At 39.1% G+C, this 20,055-nt stretch overlaps 1 protein-coding gene across 1 annotated transcript in view; it reads right to left on the bottom strand.

Moving 5' to 3' along the window:
• The window catches only part of BCKDHB (branched chain keto acid dehydrogenase E1 subunit beta), a 201,268-nt gene that overhangs the window by 169,186 nt on the left and 12,027 nt on the right, over window positions 1–20,055 (bottom strand). The window contains exons 2-3 of the mRNA XM_004610118.3: window positions 16,917–16,994; window positions 15,130–15,198 (exon numbers count right to left, since the gene is read on the bottom strand). Coding sequence (XP_004610175.2) covers window positions 15,130–15,198; window positions 16,917–16,994 — 147 coding nt within the window. The remainder of the gene's footprint in view (window positions 1–15,129; window positions 15,199–16,916; window positions 16,995–20,055) is intronic.

The following is a 20,055-nucleotide window of genomic DNA, read 5'->3' as shown; positions in this document are numbered from 1 at the left end:
GTCAGGTGTGTACCTCCCTCAAAAAATTTAAATTACCTACATTCCAATGTTAAAGTACAACAAAATTATTTTACAAAACTAATGTTTATAGTTATCAAACAATGATGTGTATATATCATTATAATCATTTTTTTCAAAAAGAAAAAAACCCACACTAAATATCAGAAGAGATGCAAGCCAAGCCATTAAAATTTATGAATACACCATTCTACCAGCTGAAAATTCTGGGGTGCATCCGGGAGGAGGTACTGAAGTCCCTGGCAGCCACATCCACACCCCATAGCTGCCACCATGCCAAGAGCCCACCTCAACTGCTTCTCAACTAATCTCTGCAGAGACACTAAGCTGATGAAAAATCCAGGTACACCAATTTTCAGGCTGAGAACTCTGGGTTCTTCTCGGATTGGGGATGGGAAACTTCTTCCCATCCCACACTTCCAGAAGCCCCAAAAGCCACACCCAAATCTCAAATCCACCATCACTGCAAACTCACTGGCTTTAGTTCTACAGATCCTGGAGTTTCTGGATTGACACCTTCAAATTTCACAACACTGATATCCCAATAGAGTACATCAAATTAGATGGGAAAGCAACATGAAAGGTAACTAAGATCAATGAACAAAAATCAGTACAACAAAAGGCTCAACTAACAATAGCTTAGTAAACCTTCAGACAAGGATTTAATGACCCAGTGGTGAGATGCATCAGTTTTCATAAAACTTCTTTTGCTGTAATATTTTTTGACAATTCCTTTAGTCATTTAGTTGTAACAAGCAATATATAACAAATTATTTTGTGCCTGCTAAAAAGGCAGGTGTGGGGAGTGATTGACGAAATGGGGGCATGGTGGAGGGAAGGTCACTCTGGTAGTGGGATTGGTGTTTAGTGTCCGTAACAACTGTACTATGAAAAACCGTAAACCACAGTATTTAAATAAAGTAAACTAAATAAATAAAATAAAAAAGAACACAAAACCCAATATTAAACATTAATTACAAATCAGGTTCTCTAAAACATAGTATCAGGATTACAGAATAGGAAGTCTTAGGCTTAATTCTACTTGTAAAACCAAAAAGAAATTATAAAATCTACCAGAGCCTCAATATCTACATCTACATCTGCAAAATGTCATAATGAGACAATTTATTAATAAATCCTAAGAATTGTGAGAAGCAAGCAAATTAACACGTAAAGCAATAAGAACAATTAAATTATTGCAAACAACTTTTTTTTTTTTTTTGCTTTTTGGGTCACACCTGGCAATGCACAAGGGTTACTCCTGGCTCTGCACTCAGGAATCACCCCTGGCGGTGCTCAGAGGACCATATGGGATGCTGGGAATCGAACATGGGTTGGCCGCGTGCAAGGCAAACGCCCTACCCGCTGTGCTATCACTCCAGCCCTGCGAACAACTTTATAAAAATAAAATAAAATTTTAAAAAAAGACTCCCAGCACAACAAGAACACTCAAAAACCAATGGGGGAAAACACATAGAAGCCCAATAGTTCAATAAGCAAAATCAGTAAAACCAGATACACAAAGAACACCAACCAACTCAGTGAATCCTTTGATGATGACTCTAGCAATACCATGTTTAACAAAATCAAAGAAAATGTGGCAAAGGTAGTCAGCAAAGCATAAGAAAGTATAAGAGTTGCAATGATCATACTACAACCAGAAATGAAAGAAATGAATAGCATGAAAGCATGAAAGGTGATATAAAAAAAAAAAACTCAATAGGAGCTCTGAACAGCAGAAAAACAGCAATGAGCAAAAGATCAAGGCACTCCAAGATGAGAAAGAAGAAACCACTAAGAAACAGCAGAAGGTGGAAAATAGTCTGAAAATAAATGAATAGCATACCAGAGAACTATGAGATGAGTTCAAGAATCATCAGAGTCCCTGAAGAACAAGATGGTAAATTTGATGAAAAAACAATAAAGAAATCATTGATCAGAATTTCCTAAGCACCTAGATCCACCAGTGAACATGGACCCACCCAGGAAAACTCCAAAGCACAATATACTCAAAATGACAAAATACAAAAATAGTGACAGAATATTAAAAACTACAAGATCAAAAACAGGAACTTCCATACAAAGGAAAAACCATACGATGTACAGCAGATCTATCAAATGAGACCCTGCGAGCCGAAGAGTATAGAAACAAACAGTACAAAAACTCAACAAATGAACACCTCACCAAGAATACCTATCCAGCTCGACTATCATTCAGATTTGAAGAAACACAACTTCATGGAAAGAAAACAGGTTGGGGAATCCATACCTTTGAAATCAATTTTGCAAAAAGTATTAAAAGAGCTCCTCTAAAGGACAAGACAAATTTCCCAACATGTGGCATTGACTATGGCACTCACTAATGGTGCATCTGGTTGCCCTCTACTAGATAAAGGTATGTTTATTCCTAGCTTGCTAAGGGATTTTGAACACTTAATTTTCAATAATGAACTCATGTCTTATTTATATTATTAAAAGCATTTAGCAATCAATTAGCACAAATTGACTTTTATTAATTTATTTTCTGATAATTTCATTTACCATTCCCTTAAGTTTTGTTGAAGTAATATACATACATTTGTCACATGCTTGCAAGGGAGCAAGCTTGAATGTGGGAGGGAACATGGGGACATTGGTGGAGGGAAGGGAACATCGGTGGTGGGACTGATGTTGGAACACTGCATGCCTGAAACAACTTTACTATGAACAACTTTGTAAATCACAGTGTTTTAATAAAAATCAAAAACAGAAGAAAAGAAAAAGATACAAAAAGGCAGCACCAAGTGGCCAAAGGAAAGACAACAGATCCACACAACTGGTTGAAAAGGAATGGCGTTGGGGTCCTTGAAGGAGGGAGGTGGGTACACTGGTGATAGGTTTGATGTTGGAATTATGGGCATGTGAAGTAATCATTAACAGTACTGTAAATCAAAGAATCTCAATGCTATTTAAATAAGTAAATTAGGATAAAATTGGTGGGCAGTGGGGCAGGTTATGGGGGGTGGGGGGTAGGTTGAGGGCCACAACCAGCAGTGATCAGGACTTACTCCTGGATCTGTGCTCTGGGATCCTTCCTCTGGTTTTTGGGAACTATCTGGGCTGCTGGGGATTGAACCCAGGTCAGTGGCATGCAAGGCAAACATCCTGCCTGCTGTATTATCTCTCCAGCCCCGGAATAATGTTTTTTTATTATCGTCATCACCATCATTTACCATTACTATTAGTATATGAATGGAGCAAATATCTATACATGTAAGCACCGCATTGACTAGTCATTCTCTCCAGGTAGTCATTTTCCCTCTCTTCTATTATAATAGAGCCCCATGAGCCATAGCTAAGCAATAGACAACACACACACACACACACACACACACACACACACACACACAGTATGTTCCCTAGCTTCCCCTACCTCCACAATGGGTTTATATCTATCTACCCTCTTCATTGAGAATTAACCTCCAGATTCTTCCAGGGAGAGGAAGGAAAGATAGATCCGAGGGTGTCTTAAAAGACTTAAACAATTCTTATTCCAGATCCCTACATCTCCTGATATGTTTAATCCCAGAGGTACTTGACGTTGCCAATCTCTGAGCCACTGAGTAATTATAATATAAACTAGGCTGGTTCTTGGCTACTCCACTTCCTATTCTAGATTCTGTTTTTTCCAAATCTGTTAAGCCCTTTATTTTCCAGCTTCCAACATTTTGTTCATGTTGTCTCCAATCCCATTCTCTGAGACCTTGTGGATTGAGTCCTTTACAAAAAATCCTTTTTTATTTTAATGGGATATGGGAAAAAGACAAAAATAGATGCCCATATACAACTGTTCTTTTTCCAGAACCTCTACTACCATTTTCTATCAAAACCCTCCATGCATAATTTAATTCACCCTTCAACCTTCTAAATTCTAAACAAAACCAGGAGTTGCTGAATACTACAGAATAGTTGTATACCATTACTCCATTCTTACACCGTTATTTTACCTCCCATATAATTATGCTTTGGACTATCAAATGTACCATGATTTCTTTAATGCCTACATCTTAACAATGTTAGGACTTTCTAATGTTAGTACTTTCAAATTTGGCTGCATATTCAAATCACCTGGAGACCTCTAAAATTCCCAATACTCTGTCCACATCCCAGACCTGTTACTCAGTATTGCAGCCAACCAACAAGAAGAGCAGAAAGAAATGCAGTGAAGTGAATGGCACTGTGCCTAACAAGAGACCTGTTTTAAACACCCATCCCACATATGTGCATACACACAAATGAAAGGCATCTACATGTCTAGGATGGCACCACCACTAATTTTTTGGACCCAATAAAGTAGTCTCCAACTGGCAACATAACCTGAGTTCTCCCAGGATACACTGAGAATTGAAGAAATACCTTAGCCTAAGACAAAGTTCAACAATGTTTTTCCAATTTGGAGGATGATAACGTAATATTAAGACCTACTTTCTGTGCCAAAGGATTCAGCAATGATTAAGAGCAATGTTGTTTGTATTTTTCTCTAATGAACCTATCTCAGCGCATTGTTGCACTCATTATCCCTTTATTGCTTGCAAGCAACTGGCCTAATGATCACATGATTAAATGAACTCAGGGCTATTCTGAAAAGAAAACTTCCCGTTCTTCATAAACTACTAAACCAATCCAAATAAAGAAACTGGTGGAGCTGGCAAGCAGCAGAGACTCTTGAATATTTATCAACAAAGGAAGAATTTAGTAAAAGCATTCTAGTTGAAGAGGAAAGTCAGATAATTTGTTTTCTTCTGACATTTAAATTCCTAACTAGTTTAATGTTTTTCCTTATATTTTTACATACACATGAGGTGGTTTATGGAATTGATGAAGATTAAAATCATCTCCAGCACCTGATACTACAAATTAGTCAAGGCAGTAACTAGAGATACATGTATGTACTATTATGCCATCAACAGAAACCTCATTTCCTTTTCTGACACTCTCCAGAAAACAGACATCAGTCCACTGAAGGCTACACAATGATAGCAAAAGGAGGAAAGGCAACACACACAGTGACCAGTTACCAGAGCCCTACAGATATAGTGACAAGAGAAAAACAGATTCCATGTGGTCTGGAAGGAGAAATTATATCAAACGCTATCAGCTGCATCCAATACTTTAACAGGCAACAGATTAGAGAAGGACTCAGGCTACTAAACAAACACCCACTTGAGACTACAAGTAGATGTAACACTAGAAAGAGCCTGCAAAAGTAAAATTTCAGCATGGAAGTCCAGATATTTCTAATTCTGCCCACATAAAGTCATGAGTCTATCAACAACTCTTAAAAGAAGTTATCTATTCTCTGATCCTGTAATTCCTTGAAACATAAAATGATCCTAAGAGAAATGGGGACTAAAGTGGAATTTAAAAACAGCTGTATTACAATATAGCTACAAGAATATTTAAAAAGTGTATCACTGTATCACTGTCATCCCATTGCTCATCGATTTGCTCAACCGGGCACCAGTAACGTCTCCATTGTGAGATTTGTTGTTACTGTTTTTGGCATATTGAACATGCCATGGGTAGCTTGCCAGGCTCTGCTGTGCGGGCGAGATACTCTCAGTAGCTTGCCGGACTCTCCAAGAGGGACAGAGGAATCAAACCCGGGTCAGCTGCATGCAAGGCAAACACCCTACCCGCTGTGCTATAACTCCATCCCATTTAAAATGTACAGTGAAATAAAATGAATCACCTAAGCTAGAAAAATGAGAAAGAAATTATATTAAAATTTTAAAATCTTGCGGGTAGCACATTTGCCTTGCATGCAGCCGGCCCAGGTTTGATTCCTCCAACCCTCTCAGAGAGCCCGGCAAGCTACCGAGAGTATCTCACCCACACGGCAGAGCCTGGCAAGCTACCCATGGCATATTCGATATGCCAGAAACAGTAACAAGTCTCACAATGGAGACATTACTGGTGCCCACTTGAGCAAATTGATGAGCAATGAGATGACAGTGCTACAATGAGATACAATGGAAGCTAAAGGTGAGTACTTCTGCCACATGTCCTATAAAGTAAGTAAAGTGCATTAGATATGAGCAAGACCCAAATGAGGGGAATGTATAATTGACACTATATGTTCAAATTCTACTTACATATATATGAGAAAGGGAAAGTAACATTAGAGATACATAACATCCTGGGAGGGAGGGGAAAAGAGAGGAAGGAAGGAAGGAAGGAAGGAAGGAAGGAAGGAAGGAAGGAAGGAAGGAAGGAAGGAAGGAAGGAAGGAAGGAAGGAAGGAAGGAAGGAAGGAAGGAAGGAAGGAAAGAAGGAAGGAAGGAAGTCCTTGGATTATTTATGTCAGAGAATCTTTGACAAGGGAAAATGGTGTCTTCTTCAGACAAATGATCTGGTTGCCTTATTGAACAGATGAATTTGTTGGGAATATTATGAAACTTCTCTCTTCAATGTCTATCCTATCAGTGTTTAATCTAGATTTGAATAGATACATTGGGTTCACACCATTTCATGTGTTTTGTTCTTCCTTCGATAAAGTACTTGTTTCTAAAGAGATCTGAAAGCTTCTGTTTGAGTTATAGAATAACTCAATAGAAATAGAACCTTGGCTATATTAAGAACAAATTCAAATTCAAAGTTTAAAGAATCTTGGTTAATTGATAATGCAAAATGTATGTTGGGAGAGAGACAGAAAGAGAGAGAAAAGAGAAAGAGAGAGAAAGAGAGAGTTCCATCTGGCTTAGGGGGAAAAAGCTTGTTTCTATTGGACTCCAACTTGGCAGAAACCAGAAGAAAAGAGGTTAAACCAGCAGCCAGCCCAGAAAATGAGATGAGGAGAAATCCCTTATTACCAATGATGCTGAGTTTCCAGGAGCCAAAACTACAGAAAAAGAATCTTTTGGCTAATTTATGGTTGGCCAGATGCCAGCCCTTCTGGCTGGTGGTGAGAGGACCTTGCAGGGAGGGATGGCAAGACGCCACTAGAGAAGGTCAAGCACTTTTTTACTAAAGCTGCCTCAGGGTGTAGCTGCTCACCAGGAAACTGAAAGCTTTTTGTCCAACAGGCTTCCCAAGTGGTTCCTTAGCACATGACATTCGCCAACCTTACCTAACCAGCCCCTCATCGCCTCTGCCAATCAAAGCAACTGAAATATCATCTAGACTAAGTGAGAACAGAAAACAAAAGCACTGTGCTCCAGTTCTCTGGGACTTTACAGAGACGGTCTCACGCAACATAGCTGGGCAAATTATATTCATGCTGTCCATGCAGAACTGTTTTGGCTGACTACTCCTCATGTGACTGGAAAATTATTTTTGCTAGTAAAGTAAATCATGATAACTATATTGAAGGTACTGAGCAAAGGAATTTCAAGTCAGAATAGAAGCACAGAATGTCTACCTACATAATCCTTCTACATTTAGATTCTAATCTCCTGAAACAGATTAGAGTATTGGTTGGATGTCTAAGTGCAATGTCAGCGTAAAATTGCCCAACAGCAGTCAAGGACATGAGCCACAAAAGTTCTAAAAATTTAGAATTTTTGAAATTTAATGATGCATGTGATCTATTTTCTTAATGAAAACAAATGGGAGAATCCACAATTCCCTAGGTATTGAGCATCCTGACTATATATATAAGAACTACCACACTGATCCCCATTCTGCCCTGATGCTTTCTAGAATTGAAAAAAAAAAATCCTTACAATTCAAAAATTATTACTGATTTAAGCAGTAATTCCAAATACATAAATGGATAAAACATCACTGGCTATCATATGTAAAAATTACAAAGTGAGGATGCTATGCAGCTGTTAGAAAAGATGAAGTCATGAAATTTGCATATAGGTGGGTCAACATGGAGAGTATCATGTTAAGTGAAATGAGTCAGAAAGAGAGGGACACTCATCTGTGGAATATAAAGTAACAGAATGGGAGACTTACACCCAAGAACAGTAGAAATAAGTACCAGGAGGAGTACTCCACAGCTTGGAAACTGACCTCACATGCTAGGTGAAGAAGCAGCTCTGATAGAGAATGGATCACCAAGCAAAGGGTGCTAGGTGGGCCCACTAGGGATGGGAGATACGGGCTGAAAATAGACTATAGACAGAAAGGATGCCTACTTAATACCTCTGTAGCAAACCACAACACCCACAAAAGAGAGAGCGAGCAAATGGGAATGCCCTGCAACAGAGGCAGGGTGGGGTGAAGGGGACAGGGTGGGGGTGGTGGGAGGGATGCTGGGACCATTGGTGGTGGAAAATGGGCACTGGTGGAGGGATGGTCACTCGATCATTGTATGACTGAAACGTAAGCATGAAAACCTGTAAGTCTGTAACTTTGTCTCACGGTGATTCACTAATAAAAAAAAATTTTTTTTTAATTACAAAGTGAGCAGTCTAATATTCAAACACATCAGAGCTAGATGTGTTTAAGTCTGTATCACTGTATCACTGTCATCCTGTTGTTCGCTGATTTGCTTGAGTGGGCACCAGTAACATTTCCACTCATCCCAGCCCTGAGATTTTAGCAGCTTGTCCTTACTCATCCGTCCAACAGTGCCGTATTTAAGTCTAGCTGGGGTTACGGCACTGGCTTTTCATGCCACTGAGCCCTGGCACCTGATGGTTCCCCAAGCACTGCCAGAGGTGATCCCTGAACACAAAGCCAGGAGTAAGCTCTGAGCAATAGCAGGTCTGATTAATAAAATGAAATGAAATGAAATGAAATGAAATCTTTTGTGTGTCCAAATTCAAAACATACAAAATTAGAAGCAAAGTGGAAGCAAACCCCATCACCACTAAGGAAGTAATCCAACGGCCACCACTGGACATGTCACAAAGTACTGACAAAAATAATAATAATTTTGAAATATTAATACTGGAAAAAAATGTACATGTTCATCCGTTAAAAGTACCGATCTGGAAGAGGATTTGTACCTGATTCAGGAAGCTCCCCTAGCAACATCAACCCTAATAACAAATGAATATAATAACATATGTTCATAATATGTAGCCAGGCAGTGAAAATATGAAAGATCTTTTATTCCATTGTTCCTAATAGTTTCACCTAATTCTTACTGTGTGGCATTTTTACAAAGATATATAATCAATTTCAAAGTTTCTGAAAATAACCTATAATCCCATTTTTTTTCCCTAGTCTATTTTAGAACAGGTCTATTTCCCATTGTCAAAAAAGGTTGAGTATATAATAGTATATGCTTAAAATGTCAAAATAAGGTACCTGTTGGTAGTCTTAAAATTTATTTATCAAGTAAATGGGAAAAAATTCAAAGCAGTAGTTGTATACATCATAGTTTAATGAACTAATCAAAAATCTCATTCATAAAGAAGCACAACAAGAATTTATTTTTTTTTTTTTTTTAAATTTATTTATTTTTAATTAGAGAATCACCGTGAGGGTACAGTTACAGATTTATACACTTTTGTGCTTATATTTCCCTCATACAAAGTTCGGGAACCCATCCCTTCACCAGTGCCCATTCTCCACCACCCGTAAACCCAGTGTCCCTCCCACCCTCCCCAATCCCATCTCCCCCCCACCCCACCCTGCCACTGTGGCAAGGCATTCCCTTCTGTTTTCTCTCTCTAATTAGCTGTTGTGGTTTGCAATAAAGGTGTTGAGTGGCCGCTGTGCTCAGTCTCGAGCCCTCATTCAGCCCGCAACTCTCTTCCCCCACATGGCCTTCGACTACAATGTAGTTGGTGATCGCTTCTCTGAGTTGACCTTTCCCGGAACGTGAGGCCAGCCTCGAAGCCATGGAGTCAACCTCCTGGTACTTATTTCTACAGTTCTTGGGTGTTAGTCTCCCACTCTGTTATTCTATATACCATAGATGAGTGCAATCTTTCTATGTCTGTCTCTCTCTATCTGACTCATTTCACTCAGCATGAAACTTTTCATGCCCATCCACTTAACTACAAAATTCTTGACCTCCTTTTTTCTAACAGCTGCATAGTATTCCATTGTATAGATGTACCAAAGTTTCCTCAACCAGTCATCCGTTCTGGGGCATTCGGGTTTTTTCCAGATTCTGGCTATTGTAAACAGTGCTGCGATGAACATACATGTGCAGATGTTGTTTCGATTGTACTTTTTTGCCTCTCTGGGATATATTCCCAGCAGTGGTATTGCTGGGTCAAATGGGAATTCAATATCTAATTTTTTGAGAGTCGTCCAAATTGTTTTCCAGAAGGGCTGAACCAGTCGGCATTCCCACCAGCAGTGAAGAAGGGTCCCTTTCTCCCCACATCCTCTCCAACAGCGGTTGCTTTTGTTCTTTTGGATGTGTGCTAGTCTCTGTGGTGTGAGGTGGTATCTCATGGTTGTTTTGATCTGCATCTCTCTGATGATTAGTGATGTAGAACACTTTTTCATGTGCCTTTTGGCCATTCGTATTTCTTCCTTGGTAAAGTTTCTGTTCATTTCTTTGCCCCATTTTTTGATGGGGTTGGATGTTTTCTTCTTGTAGAGCTCAACCAGTGCTTTATATACCATTGATATCAACCCCTTATCTGATGGGTATTGTGTAAATATCCTTTCCCATTCTGTGGATAGTCTTTGTATTCTGGTCACTGTATCTCTTGCGGTGCAGAAGCTTTTTAGTTTAATGTAGTCCCATTTGTTGATCTCTGTTTTTACTAGATTGCTTAGTTCCGTGTCACCTTTGAAGATACCCTTATCTTCAATATCGTGGAGGGTTTCGCCGACCTTGTCTTCAATGTACCTTATGGTTTGTGGTCTAATGTTGAGGTCTTTAATCCATTTTGATCTGACTTTTGTGCATGGTGTCAGGTCAAGGTCTAAACCCATTTTTTTGCATGTGGTTGTCCAGTTGTGCCAGCACCATTTGTTAAAGAGGCTTTCCTTGCTCCACTTCACTTCTCTTGCTCCCTTATCAAAGATTAGATGGTCATACATTTGGGGTTGTGTGTAGGGATATTCCACCCTGTTCCATTGGTCTATGGCTCTGCCTTTGTTCCAGTACCATGCTGTTTTAATTGTTACTGCTTTGTAGTAAAGTTTGAGGTTGGGGATGGTGATGCCTCCCATCATCTTTTTCCCAAGAATTGTTTTAGCTATCCTTGGACGTTTGTTATTCCATATGAATTTTAGGATTGCTTGATCCATTTCTTTGAAGAATGTCATGGGTATATTTATAGGGATCGCATTGAATCTGTATAATGCTTTAGGGAGTATTGCCATTTTGACAACATTGATTCTCCCTATCCACGAGCAGGGTATATGTTTCCATTTCCTCATGTCCTCTTTGATTTCATGGAGTAGCGTTATGTAGTTTTCTTTGTAAAGGTCTTTTACTTCCTTGGTTAAGCTGATTCCGAGGTACCTGATTTTCTGGGGCACGATTGTGAATGGGATTGCTTTTTTCATGTCCCTTTCCTCTGCCTCATTGTTTGCATATATGAAGGCCATGGATTTTTGGGTATTGATTTTGTAGCCTGCAACTTTACTGTATAAGTCTATTGTTTCTAAGAGTTTCTTAGTAGAGGTTTTAGGCTTCTCTAGATATAGTATCATGTCGTCTGCAAATAGTGAGAGTTTGATTTCTTCCCTTCCTATCTGGATGCCCTTAATCTCTTTTTCTTGTCTAATAGCTATCGCAAGTACTTCCAGTACTATATTGAAGAGGAGTGGTGAGAGTGGGCATCCTTGTCTTGTGCCTGATCTCAGAGGAAAGGCCCTTAGTTTTTCCCCGTTGAGGATAATGCTTGCCGTAGGCTTGTGATAGATGGCTTCGACTATCTTGAGGAAAGTTCCTCCAAACCCCATTTTGGCGAGGGTTTTCATCATGAAAGGATGTTGGATCTTGTCAAATGCTTTCTCTGCATCTATTGATATGATCATATGGTTTTTATCTTTCCTTTTGTTGATATGCTGGATTATGTTGATTGATTTCCGAATGTTAAACCATCCTTGCATCCCTGGGATGAATCCCACTTGGTCGTGGTGTATGATCTTTTTGATGAGTTGTTGGATCCTATTTGCTAGTATTTTGTTGAGGATCTTCGCATCGGTGTTCATCAGGGAAATTGGTCTGTAATTTTCTTTCTTAGTGGTGTCTTTGTTTGCTTTTGGTATTAGGGAGATATGTGCTTCATAGAAACTGTTTGGGAGAGTTCCTGTTTTTTCAATTTCCTGGAAAAGTTTGAGGAAAACAGGCAATAGGTCTTCTTTAAATGTTTGGAAGAATTCGCCATTGAAACCATCTGGGCCTGGGCTTTTGTTTTTGGGGAGGTTTTTGATTACCGTTTCAATTTCCTTAACATTGATGGGCACAACAAGAATTTAACTAATTTTTCTCCCCCTTAGTTTTTCTTACTGTTATTACAATATTCAGTGCTTGCACACTTGTGGCACAATGATCACATTCAGCAATGTGGGGTGGCTCTGCAAAGTGAACTAATATCCTCATGTTCTACTACTGAGTTAAATTCTAGACCCAAGAACTTAACTTTTTCTTATCAGTTACTCGTGACTACCTGCTTCTTACTCTATAAATAATTGAAATGCTTTAGTGTTGTTTATTAAAAATTCTCAAATATTGGACTTGAAGAGATGGCTCCAAGGACTGGAGCATATGTTTTGCATGAAGGAACCTCAAATTTGATCCCTGGTGCCACATGATCCCCCAAGTGCTGCTGGGAGTGACCCCCAATCAACTTATTATAGCCATATAAACCTCTGAGTTTATGTATGGTGGGCAGAACACATAATTAGGGGGCCAACCAGTAGGACAAGGAGACCAGCAACATTCATAACAATAGAGTGTTAAAAAAAAAAAAACATATACTGAACCTGACCTAACAAGGTCTTATTGAATAAAATACACAAAAGCACAATAAAGAGCATGTCACTGTCACAATAGTAACAAAGGGGAGGGAATAAAACAAAACTCTGTCAAAGAGATAATAAAAGGGTAGTTTTATACAGGACATGTGGACTCTATCATATTACTCATATTAAAGATATGTGGTATTCAAATAACACCATACATAACCTAAAAATCAACTCCTTCGACTTGCTCTCAGCCCTTGCGTTTCCCTAGAATTCACCTAGTTTCAATTGTTGCTTCTGATCAATAGATCTCCTTGCCTAAATAGTTCAAAGCTGCAATTTGGTGCCAAGAATGTAGCTGAGCAGTGGTTTGATCCCGAGCACCCACCAGTGGGGTTTGGGCATGGCTACCACTGATATGCAATATATTGATAAGGTTCTACTATCTATTCTGTATCCATTGTCAAAGTCCCTCATTATTTCATTCTAACAATGGACAAGGAAGGTAGAGAAAAAAAGAGATGGGGTTAAGGTGATAACCCACAACTCATCTCGATTATCTGGGATACAAAATAGTGATCTCGGGGCCGGAGCGATAGCACAGCGGGTAGGGCGTTTGCCTTGCATGCAGCCGACCCGGGTTCGATCCCCGGCATCCCATATGGTCCCCCAAGCACTGCCAGGAGCAATTCCTGAGTGCAAAGCCAGGAGTAACCCCTGAGCATCGCTGGGTGTGACCCAAAAAGCAAAAAAAAAAAAAAAATAGTGATCTCTCTTTCTTTTTGAGAATATCACTTCTAATTATATCTTCTTTTTAACAGAAAACAGTATTCAACTTTTACCATATCATAGAAGTGGCCTGCAATCCTTCCAATGCTCTCTTCTGCTGGAATTAGAAATACTGTTTTCACAGTGCCGATCATCAGTACACTGGAATACTCACGCCTCATTTCAAAGTGTAGGCTGCCACCTACTGCCTGAGATCCCTTCTTTCACCACACGGCTTTCTTCAGAAAGCTCAGTCCCTCACAAGAGCTTCTTTTGCTGGGACATTTAGTCTTTTAATGCACCCATTAAAAATTTGGGAGACTTCCCAAATTTTTGACAAGCATCAGCAGCAGACCTGGTAGGCATGTGACAATTACCAAACCAAGAGTTTAGAACAATTGATTATATGTAAAGGGCTCTAAAGGGTGAGACAGTGTGCCAAAACTGAAGACAACATAAGCAGAGAGGAAAGCCCTAAGAAAAAAGCCCAGAAATATAATCATGCTTTAAATGTTAGCTAATATACACAAGCACATTTTAACATGATCAAATATGACCTGGAAAGATATAGCCCAAAAGAAGTACTGCAGTCTTTTCTTGATGTTTATGTCTTAAAGGCATGAGCATTTTATTTTCCTCTTTAGGATTTTCTATATCTTTACAAATTTTCTATAAAATTAGATACATATTTGGAAATCAAATATATAAAAGGTTTTCATTTTTACTGAAAGATTTAGAATTTGAAAGCAAAACAAACCTAAATTCTGACAACAGACTAGTGAGTACCAAGGGGCCTGGTTTAGAAAGTAGCATGGAATAGGGCTGACCTGATGGAGGGGGGTGGTAATTAGATTTTGATAGGAACTGATATGGTTAAGTGTTTACAAATGTCAAGGTATAAAATAATTCACATGAAATGTAAACAGAGTTCTACACTGATTTTATCACAAACGTTAAACAGGCTTTTAAAAGATACAGCAAGGGGGGCTGGAGCAATAGCACAGCGGGTAGGGCGTTTGCCTTGCACGCGGCCGATACGGGTCCTAATCCCAGCATCCCATATGGTCCCCTGAGCACTGCCAGGGGTAATTCCTGAGTGAAGAGCCAGGAGTAACCCCTGTGCATTGCCGGGTGTGACCCAAAAACAAACAAACAAACAAAAAACCCAAAAAAAAAGATACAGCAAGGAAGAGACAAACAGTATCCAGAAAAATCAACAAGCTATAAGAGAAAAGAACTAAGAGAAAAGTTGGAAGTGCCTGGTGAGATGGAATATACTGTAGTTTCTTGAATTCAAGTATAATATAACCTCCGAGAAAAGTGGAACAAGAAGGACCAACTAGGAAAAAAATGTTAAATAACCATAAAAGACTTTCACTCCATATGGCAAGCACACAGATGCTTTACAGAGTAGAGGCAAAGATGGGAAGGAAGGCAGATGCCAATCTTCTCCCCCTCTACTCAACTACAGATCTAACTGAGGAAAGCTTTATAGGAATACTGTCAGAAATAAAGACATTGACTTACCATATTTGTCTCGCAAGCCAACAGTGCATCTAAAGACTCCACCAAAGGCAACATCTTCCCCAAATATCACTGAAAAACAATGTTTAAAGAACATATTCAATACTCCTCAAATGTTACTATCAGTAAGCAGTCAGTCAAATGTTTACATATTAAAACATAAAAAGAATGGGTTCTACATCTACATCAAGACTTCTCAATTTTAACACTACTGACAGTTTTGTGATAGTAGATGACACTGTGTACTCTACATATGGAGAAGGATCCCTGGCCTCTACCCAGGGATGACAGTGATGACATATACATATTTATATAGTTCCCCAACATATACATGTTTATGACCGCCAAAGCATCTGCAGACATTGCCAAAGGTAAGAAAGAAAGGGAGTAATTGGGAAAAAAACACCTCTAGAATTTCATCATGGTTTACCAGAGATAAAAATGAGGGCAGAGAAGTAAGAGAGTAACTTGCCAAGTCAGAAAACAAGAGGCAGAGGCAGAGTAATAGTATAGCAAGCAGAGCATTTGCTTTGCACGAGGCTGATGAGGGTTTGATCCCCAGCATCCCTTAGGGTCCCCCAAGCATCACCAGGACACAGAGTCAGGAGTGAACCCTAAGCACAGTGTCAGGAGTAAGCCCTGAGCACAGCTTGGTGAGGCTCAAAAATGAAACAAAGAAAGACAGAAAGAGAGGGAGGGGGCAGGTAGGAGAGAATGGGGAGGGAAGGGGGGAAGAGAAGAGTGAGGAGGGGTGGGGAGGAGAGGCAGAACAGTGACTCCCACTGTAGGCTCTTGAATCCGGGGAATGGTTTTATTCTATATGGTATACAAGTCAACAATCTGAAGAGCTGAATGAGCAATGCTCCCAGCTGAGAGAACAATCACAAAGAGGCAGGTGACTTTATTGCATGAAGCATAAAGGAGGCAAGTGAAGTAAGACATAGTGAGCAAGGCAAATAGTATAGATGGAAAGTGAGAGAAGCTTTGCAGCAAAGTGAAAAAAAAAAAGTAATGGCTAGTCACAGAGTTGAATGCTTGTCCCCTAATGTACCTAACTAGCTTTGTGGACCACAAGAAAATAACTCACCTTTCTATGTTCCTCTAGCTCAATAACTCTCAGAAAGCACTCAGATCAAAGCAAGCTCTCATTTTCTTCAGTAATATAATTTGAGAAGATAAAGCCACTTATAGAGTTATTGCAAATAAATTCAATCTGACCAAGCAAAACTATAATGGTTCCCCCCCAAAAATAATGAAATCTTGATTTTATAAATAGGTATCTGAAATAAATGGTATTCTCATTTTTTTTCTATATGCTTAAAAAAAGTATACAGTAATTACTAAGAAGCTACTAGGACCAAAATGCTACAGAAGAAAGTTAACCTAACCTGATGATATTAGATCTATAATAGAAACTTAATAAGCAAAGAATAGACTTTTAAATTTTAATAATTTGATTTAACCTTAACCATTTGATACAGTCTTTTTAAAAATTCAAGTGGAGGCTGGAGCGATAGCACAGCGGGTAGGGCGTTTGCCTTGCATGCGGCCAACCAGTTGAATTCCCAGCATCCCATATAGTCCCCCAAGCACCGCCAGGAGTAATTCCTGAGTACATGAACCAGGTGAAGACCCTGTGCATCACCAGATTTGACTCAAAAAAATAAAAAATAAAAAATAAAAAATGGAAGCGGATAAAATATTAACCTTTGAGCTCCAGACAAATGTTTCCAACAAAACTTCAATTCTAAATTAATAAACTATCATAGTCAAGCATGAAGGCAGTTTACCTGCAGTAGGATCTCTAGCCAGTGAGTTATCCAAGGCACTTGTTATTGATTGGAAAAGATTCATTTTCTGAGTTTGTCCTGTGAAGATTAAAAAAAGTAACATTTCAAGTACTGTAAAGTACATTTAAAGTATAGTTTCTTGACAGTTGACTACAAATACATTAAAATCAAGATAGGAAGGAAAGTGTACTATATGAATTTGTTAGATAATTTTAAATGATATTCACTATGCAGAAGACACAAAAGCACACAGACTTCAACATATCTGTCGATAAGGCACAATTTATATAAATCAAGCAATGAAAAAACAAGTATAAGGGTCAGAGAGATTGCTCAACTGGTGAAGTTCACACTTTGCATGCTGGAAACCTGGGTTCAATCCCCAGGATCACACAGTCCCCAAGAAGTGCCAGGAGCAACCACCAAGCATACAGCCAGAAGTAACCCCTAACCGCTCTTAAGTACGACCCAAAAAATCCTCCAACTATTTTAATAAAACACTAAACAAGTTTAGGGCTAGAGAGATAGCATTACAGGTTGAGTGTATGCTTTAATAGCAAATCCCAGGATCAATACCAGGCACCTCAGGGTGATCAATACCAAGCACTGCCAGCAATCCCCAAACACAAACACAATAAATGAAAGCAATGGTGAGGCTGAAAAGGAAAGAGTGAAGAATAGGAGTGGTCAGAGAAGACACGATGGACAAGTATTAGGAACCATAACGAATGCCACTGATCAGTGTGGCATGTATTAAATATATCGGCAAGAGCAAATGATAGTGGGCCATAAAACTATGAGGAAGGTTAAATGTAAACATTAGTACCCAGACTAGCTAGTGTTTGGAGAATGTCTAAACACATCAGATTTCATTCTTTCTTTATCTTGTTGCTCAAGCAGAATCTCCACAAGTCAATTCTGTTTTCCTTGATGAGTTATTGGGAGCAATTTTTATATTTAAATACTTAGAATAATGTCTGATGCTATGAATGCTGAATAAATGACTAGTATTTACTGTTCAGTTGTGGACTTTGTCCATGTCCTTTATCTTGACCTTCTCATTATTCTAAATGAAAATGAGCGTTATGAAGTTCTAAATACTAGGAGTGATATCTTCTAAAATGTCTGTATTTAGTGGAATGCTTAATCCATACATGAAATCAATGTATCTACTGAGGCATGATGAATTAATGATTTCAGTGGCCAATTTTGCCATAACAAAATTGTCACTCTTTCAGATACCCATTCTCTAGGAATCCTGTCCAATATGGACCTCCATCCCATTCAAATGCCTATGAAAGGGTTTCCCAGCCTCTTTACCTGAAAAGCAAATTTCAAGGTGAATCCAAATATCAAGTATGTAACATTTTATATTAATGTATAAATGAAAGATCTATAAACACAAATGTCTTTTTAAGTGTATAACCACTGACATCACTGACATCCCGTTGCTCATCAATTTGCTCAAGCAGGCACCAGTAAGGTGTCCATTGTGAGACTTGTTACTGTTTTTGGCATATTGAATACGACACAGGTAGCTTGCCAGGCTCTGCCATGTAGGTGAGATACTCTCGGTAGCTTTCCAGGCTCTCCAAGAGGGGCGGAGGAATTGAACCCGGGTCGGCTGTGTACAAGGCAAACGCCCTACCTGCTATGCTATCGATCCAGCCCAAGTGTATAACCACATCCACAATTAATTTTCAAAAAAATCTCTCCCAAATGTGAAATAAGAAAGAAACACAGCAAGGGAAAAACAAATGATCAAAGTTATTGTAATTGAAGATTCTATCTATCAAACTACATGGAAAGGGGCCTTGGGAGGTCCTTGAGACCTGGTAAGGGGAAGCAGCCTCTTGATTATGTAAAATAATGTAGTATTAGAGTGATATATGCATATAAAGTATAATTAACAATATTGTAAATCCTGGTGCCTCAATGAAAACAGTTTTAAAAACAAACAAGAAAGAAGACTCCAGTGTATAATGCTCATTCATGGAAAAAAAAATAAATGACACCAGGGAATGCGAGGTCATCAAGGTCAGAGGAGGGAGAACTAGAGTATCATAAAACTGAAGAGGCTACACAATAGAATACTACACAGCTGTTAGGAAAAGTGAAGTTATAAAATTCACTTATAAATGGATGGACATGAAGAGTATCATGCTGAGTCATGAAATGAGTCAGGAGAGGGACAGACAAAGAATGATTGCACTCATTTGTGAGATATAAATAAATAAATAAATAAATAACATGAGACTAATACCGAAGGACAGTGGAAACAAGGGCGAGGAGGGGGTTCCATGATTGGAAGCCTGCCTCAAATGCTGAAAAAGAAGGCAGCTGTGATAGACAAGGCATGACTATGACAAAGATAGTTGGAAATGATCACTTTGGATAAAAACTGTATGCTGAAAATAGTTAAAGGAACAAACATGATAACTTCTCAGTATCTGTATTGCAAAACCCATATGGGGGAGTATAAGATAACATTGGGTTTGTCCTTTCAGCCTTGCCGAAGAGAACTTAGTTTACCTTAAAGCAATGTCCTTTCTGTATGGACACAGGAAGACAGTTAATATTATGCTTTCTAACTTGGAAACTGATTGACTCCAATAATATTTACTCCTGGACATCTGTTTTCTCAACTCAGTTGCCCTTAGTTCGTAGCACCCCAAAAGCAGGGTCCCGACGAGGGACAGAATGGACCCAGGGCAAGCTGTGAGCTACCCTGGCATCAAAATGGTCCAAGCCAAAGTGCCACAATATTCAACTATAAGTTGAGAACACAGTCATAGACAAATGCTGTCATGATCCAAAAGTAACGATGAGACTAGGACCCTGACGGGGTTAGGAAGACTAACCTGGCCTGAGGACTGTGGTATGGAATATAGAGTGAATGTTCTCAGGAAGAACCAAACTTCAAGTCTGATATATCTCTTACTGTGCTCATACAGAATGACATTCTAGAAATATTATAAGTAAATTTACTGTAACTATTTAAGCGGATTACTAGCTGAGGAAGGAGGAAAGCGACACACCCTGGTTTGGATTCCACCCTTGAGCGGATCTCCTAGTTATCTGGAGTAATCTCCTTACATGAGATTTTCTTAATCTCCTGGAGAAATGGTTTTACCCTTCT

Source organism: Sorex araneus, chromosome 4, assembly GCF_027595985.1.
Source record: "Sorex araneus isolate mSorAra2 chromosome 4, mSorAra2.pri, whole genome shotgun sequence".
Classification (NCBI taxonomy): Eukaryota; Metazoa; Chordata; class Mammalia; order Eulipotyphla; family Soricidae; genus Sorex; species Sorex araneus.
Note: the sequence above shows the minus strand (reverse complement) of the source record. Positions and strands in the feature narration are given on the sequence as shown.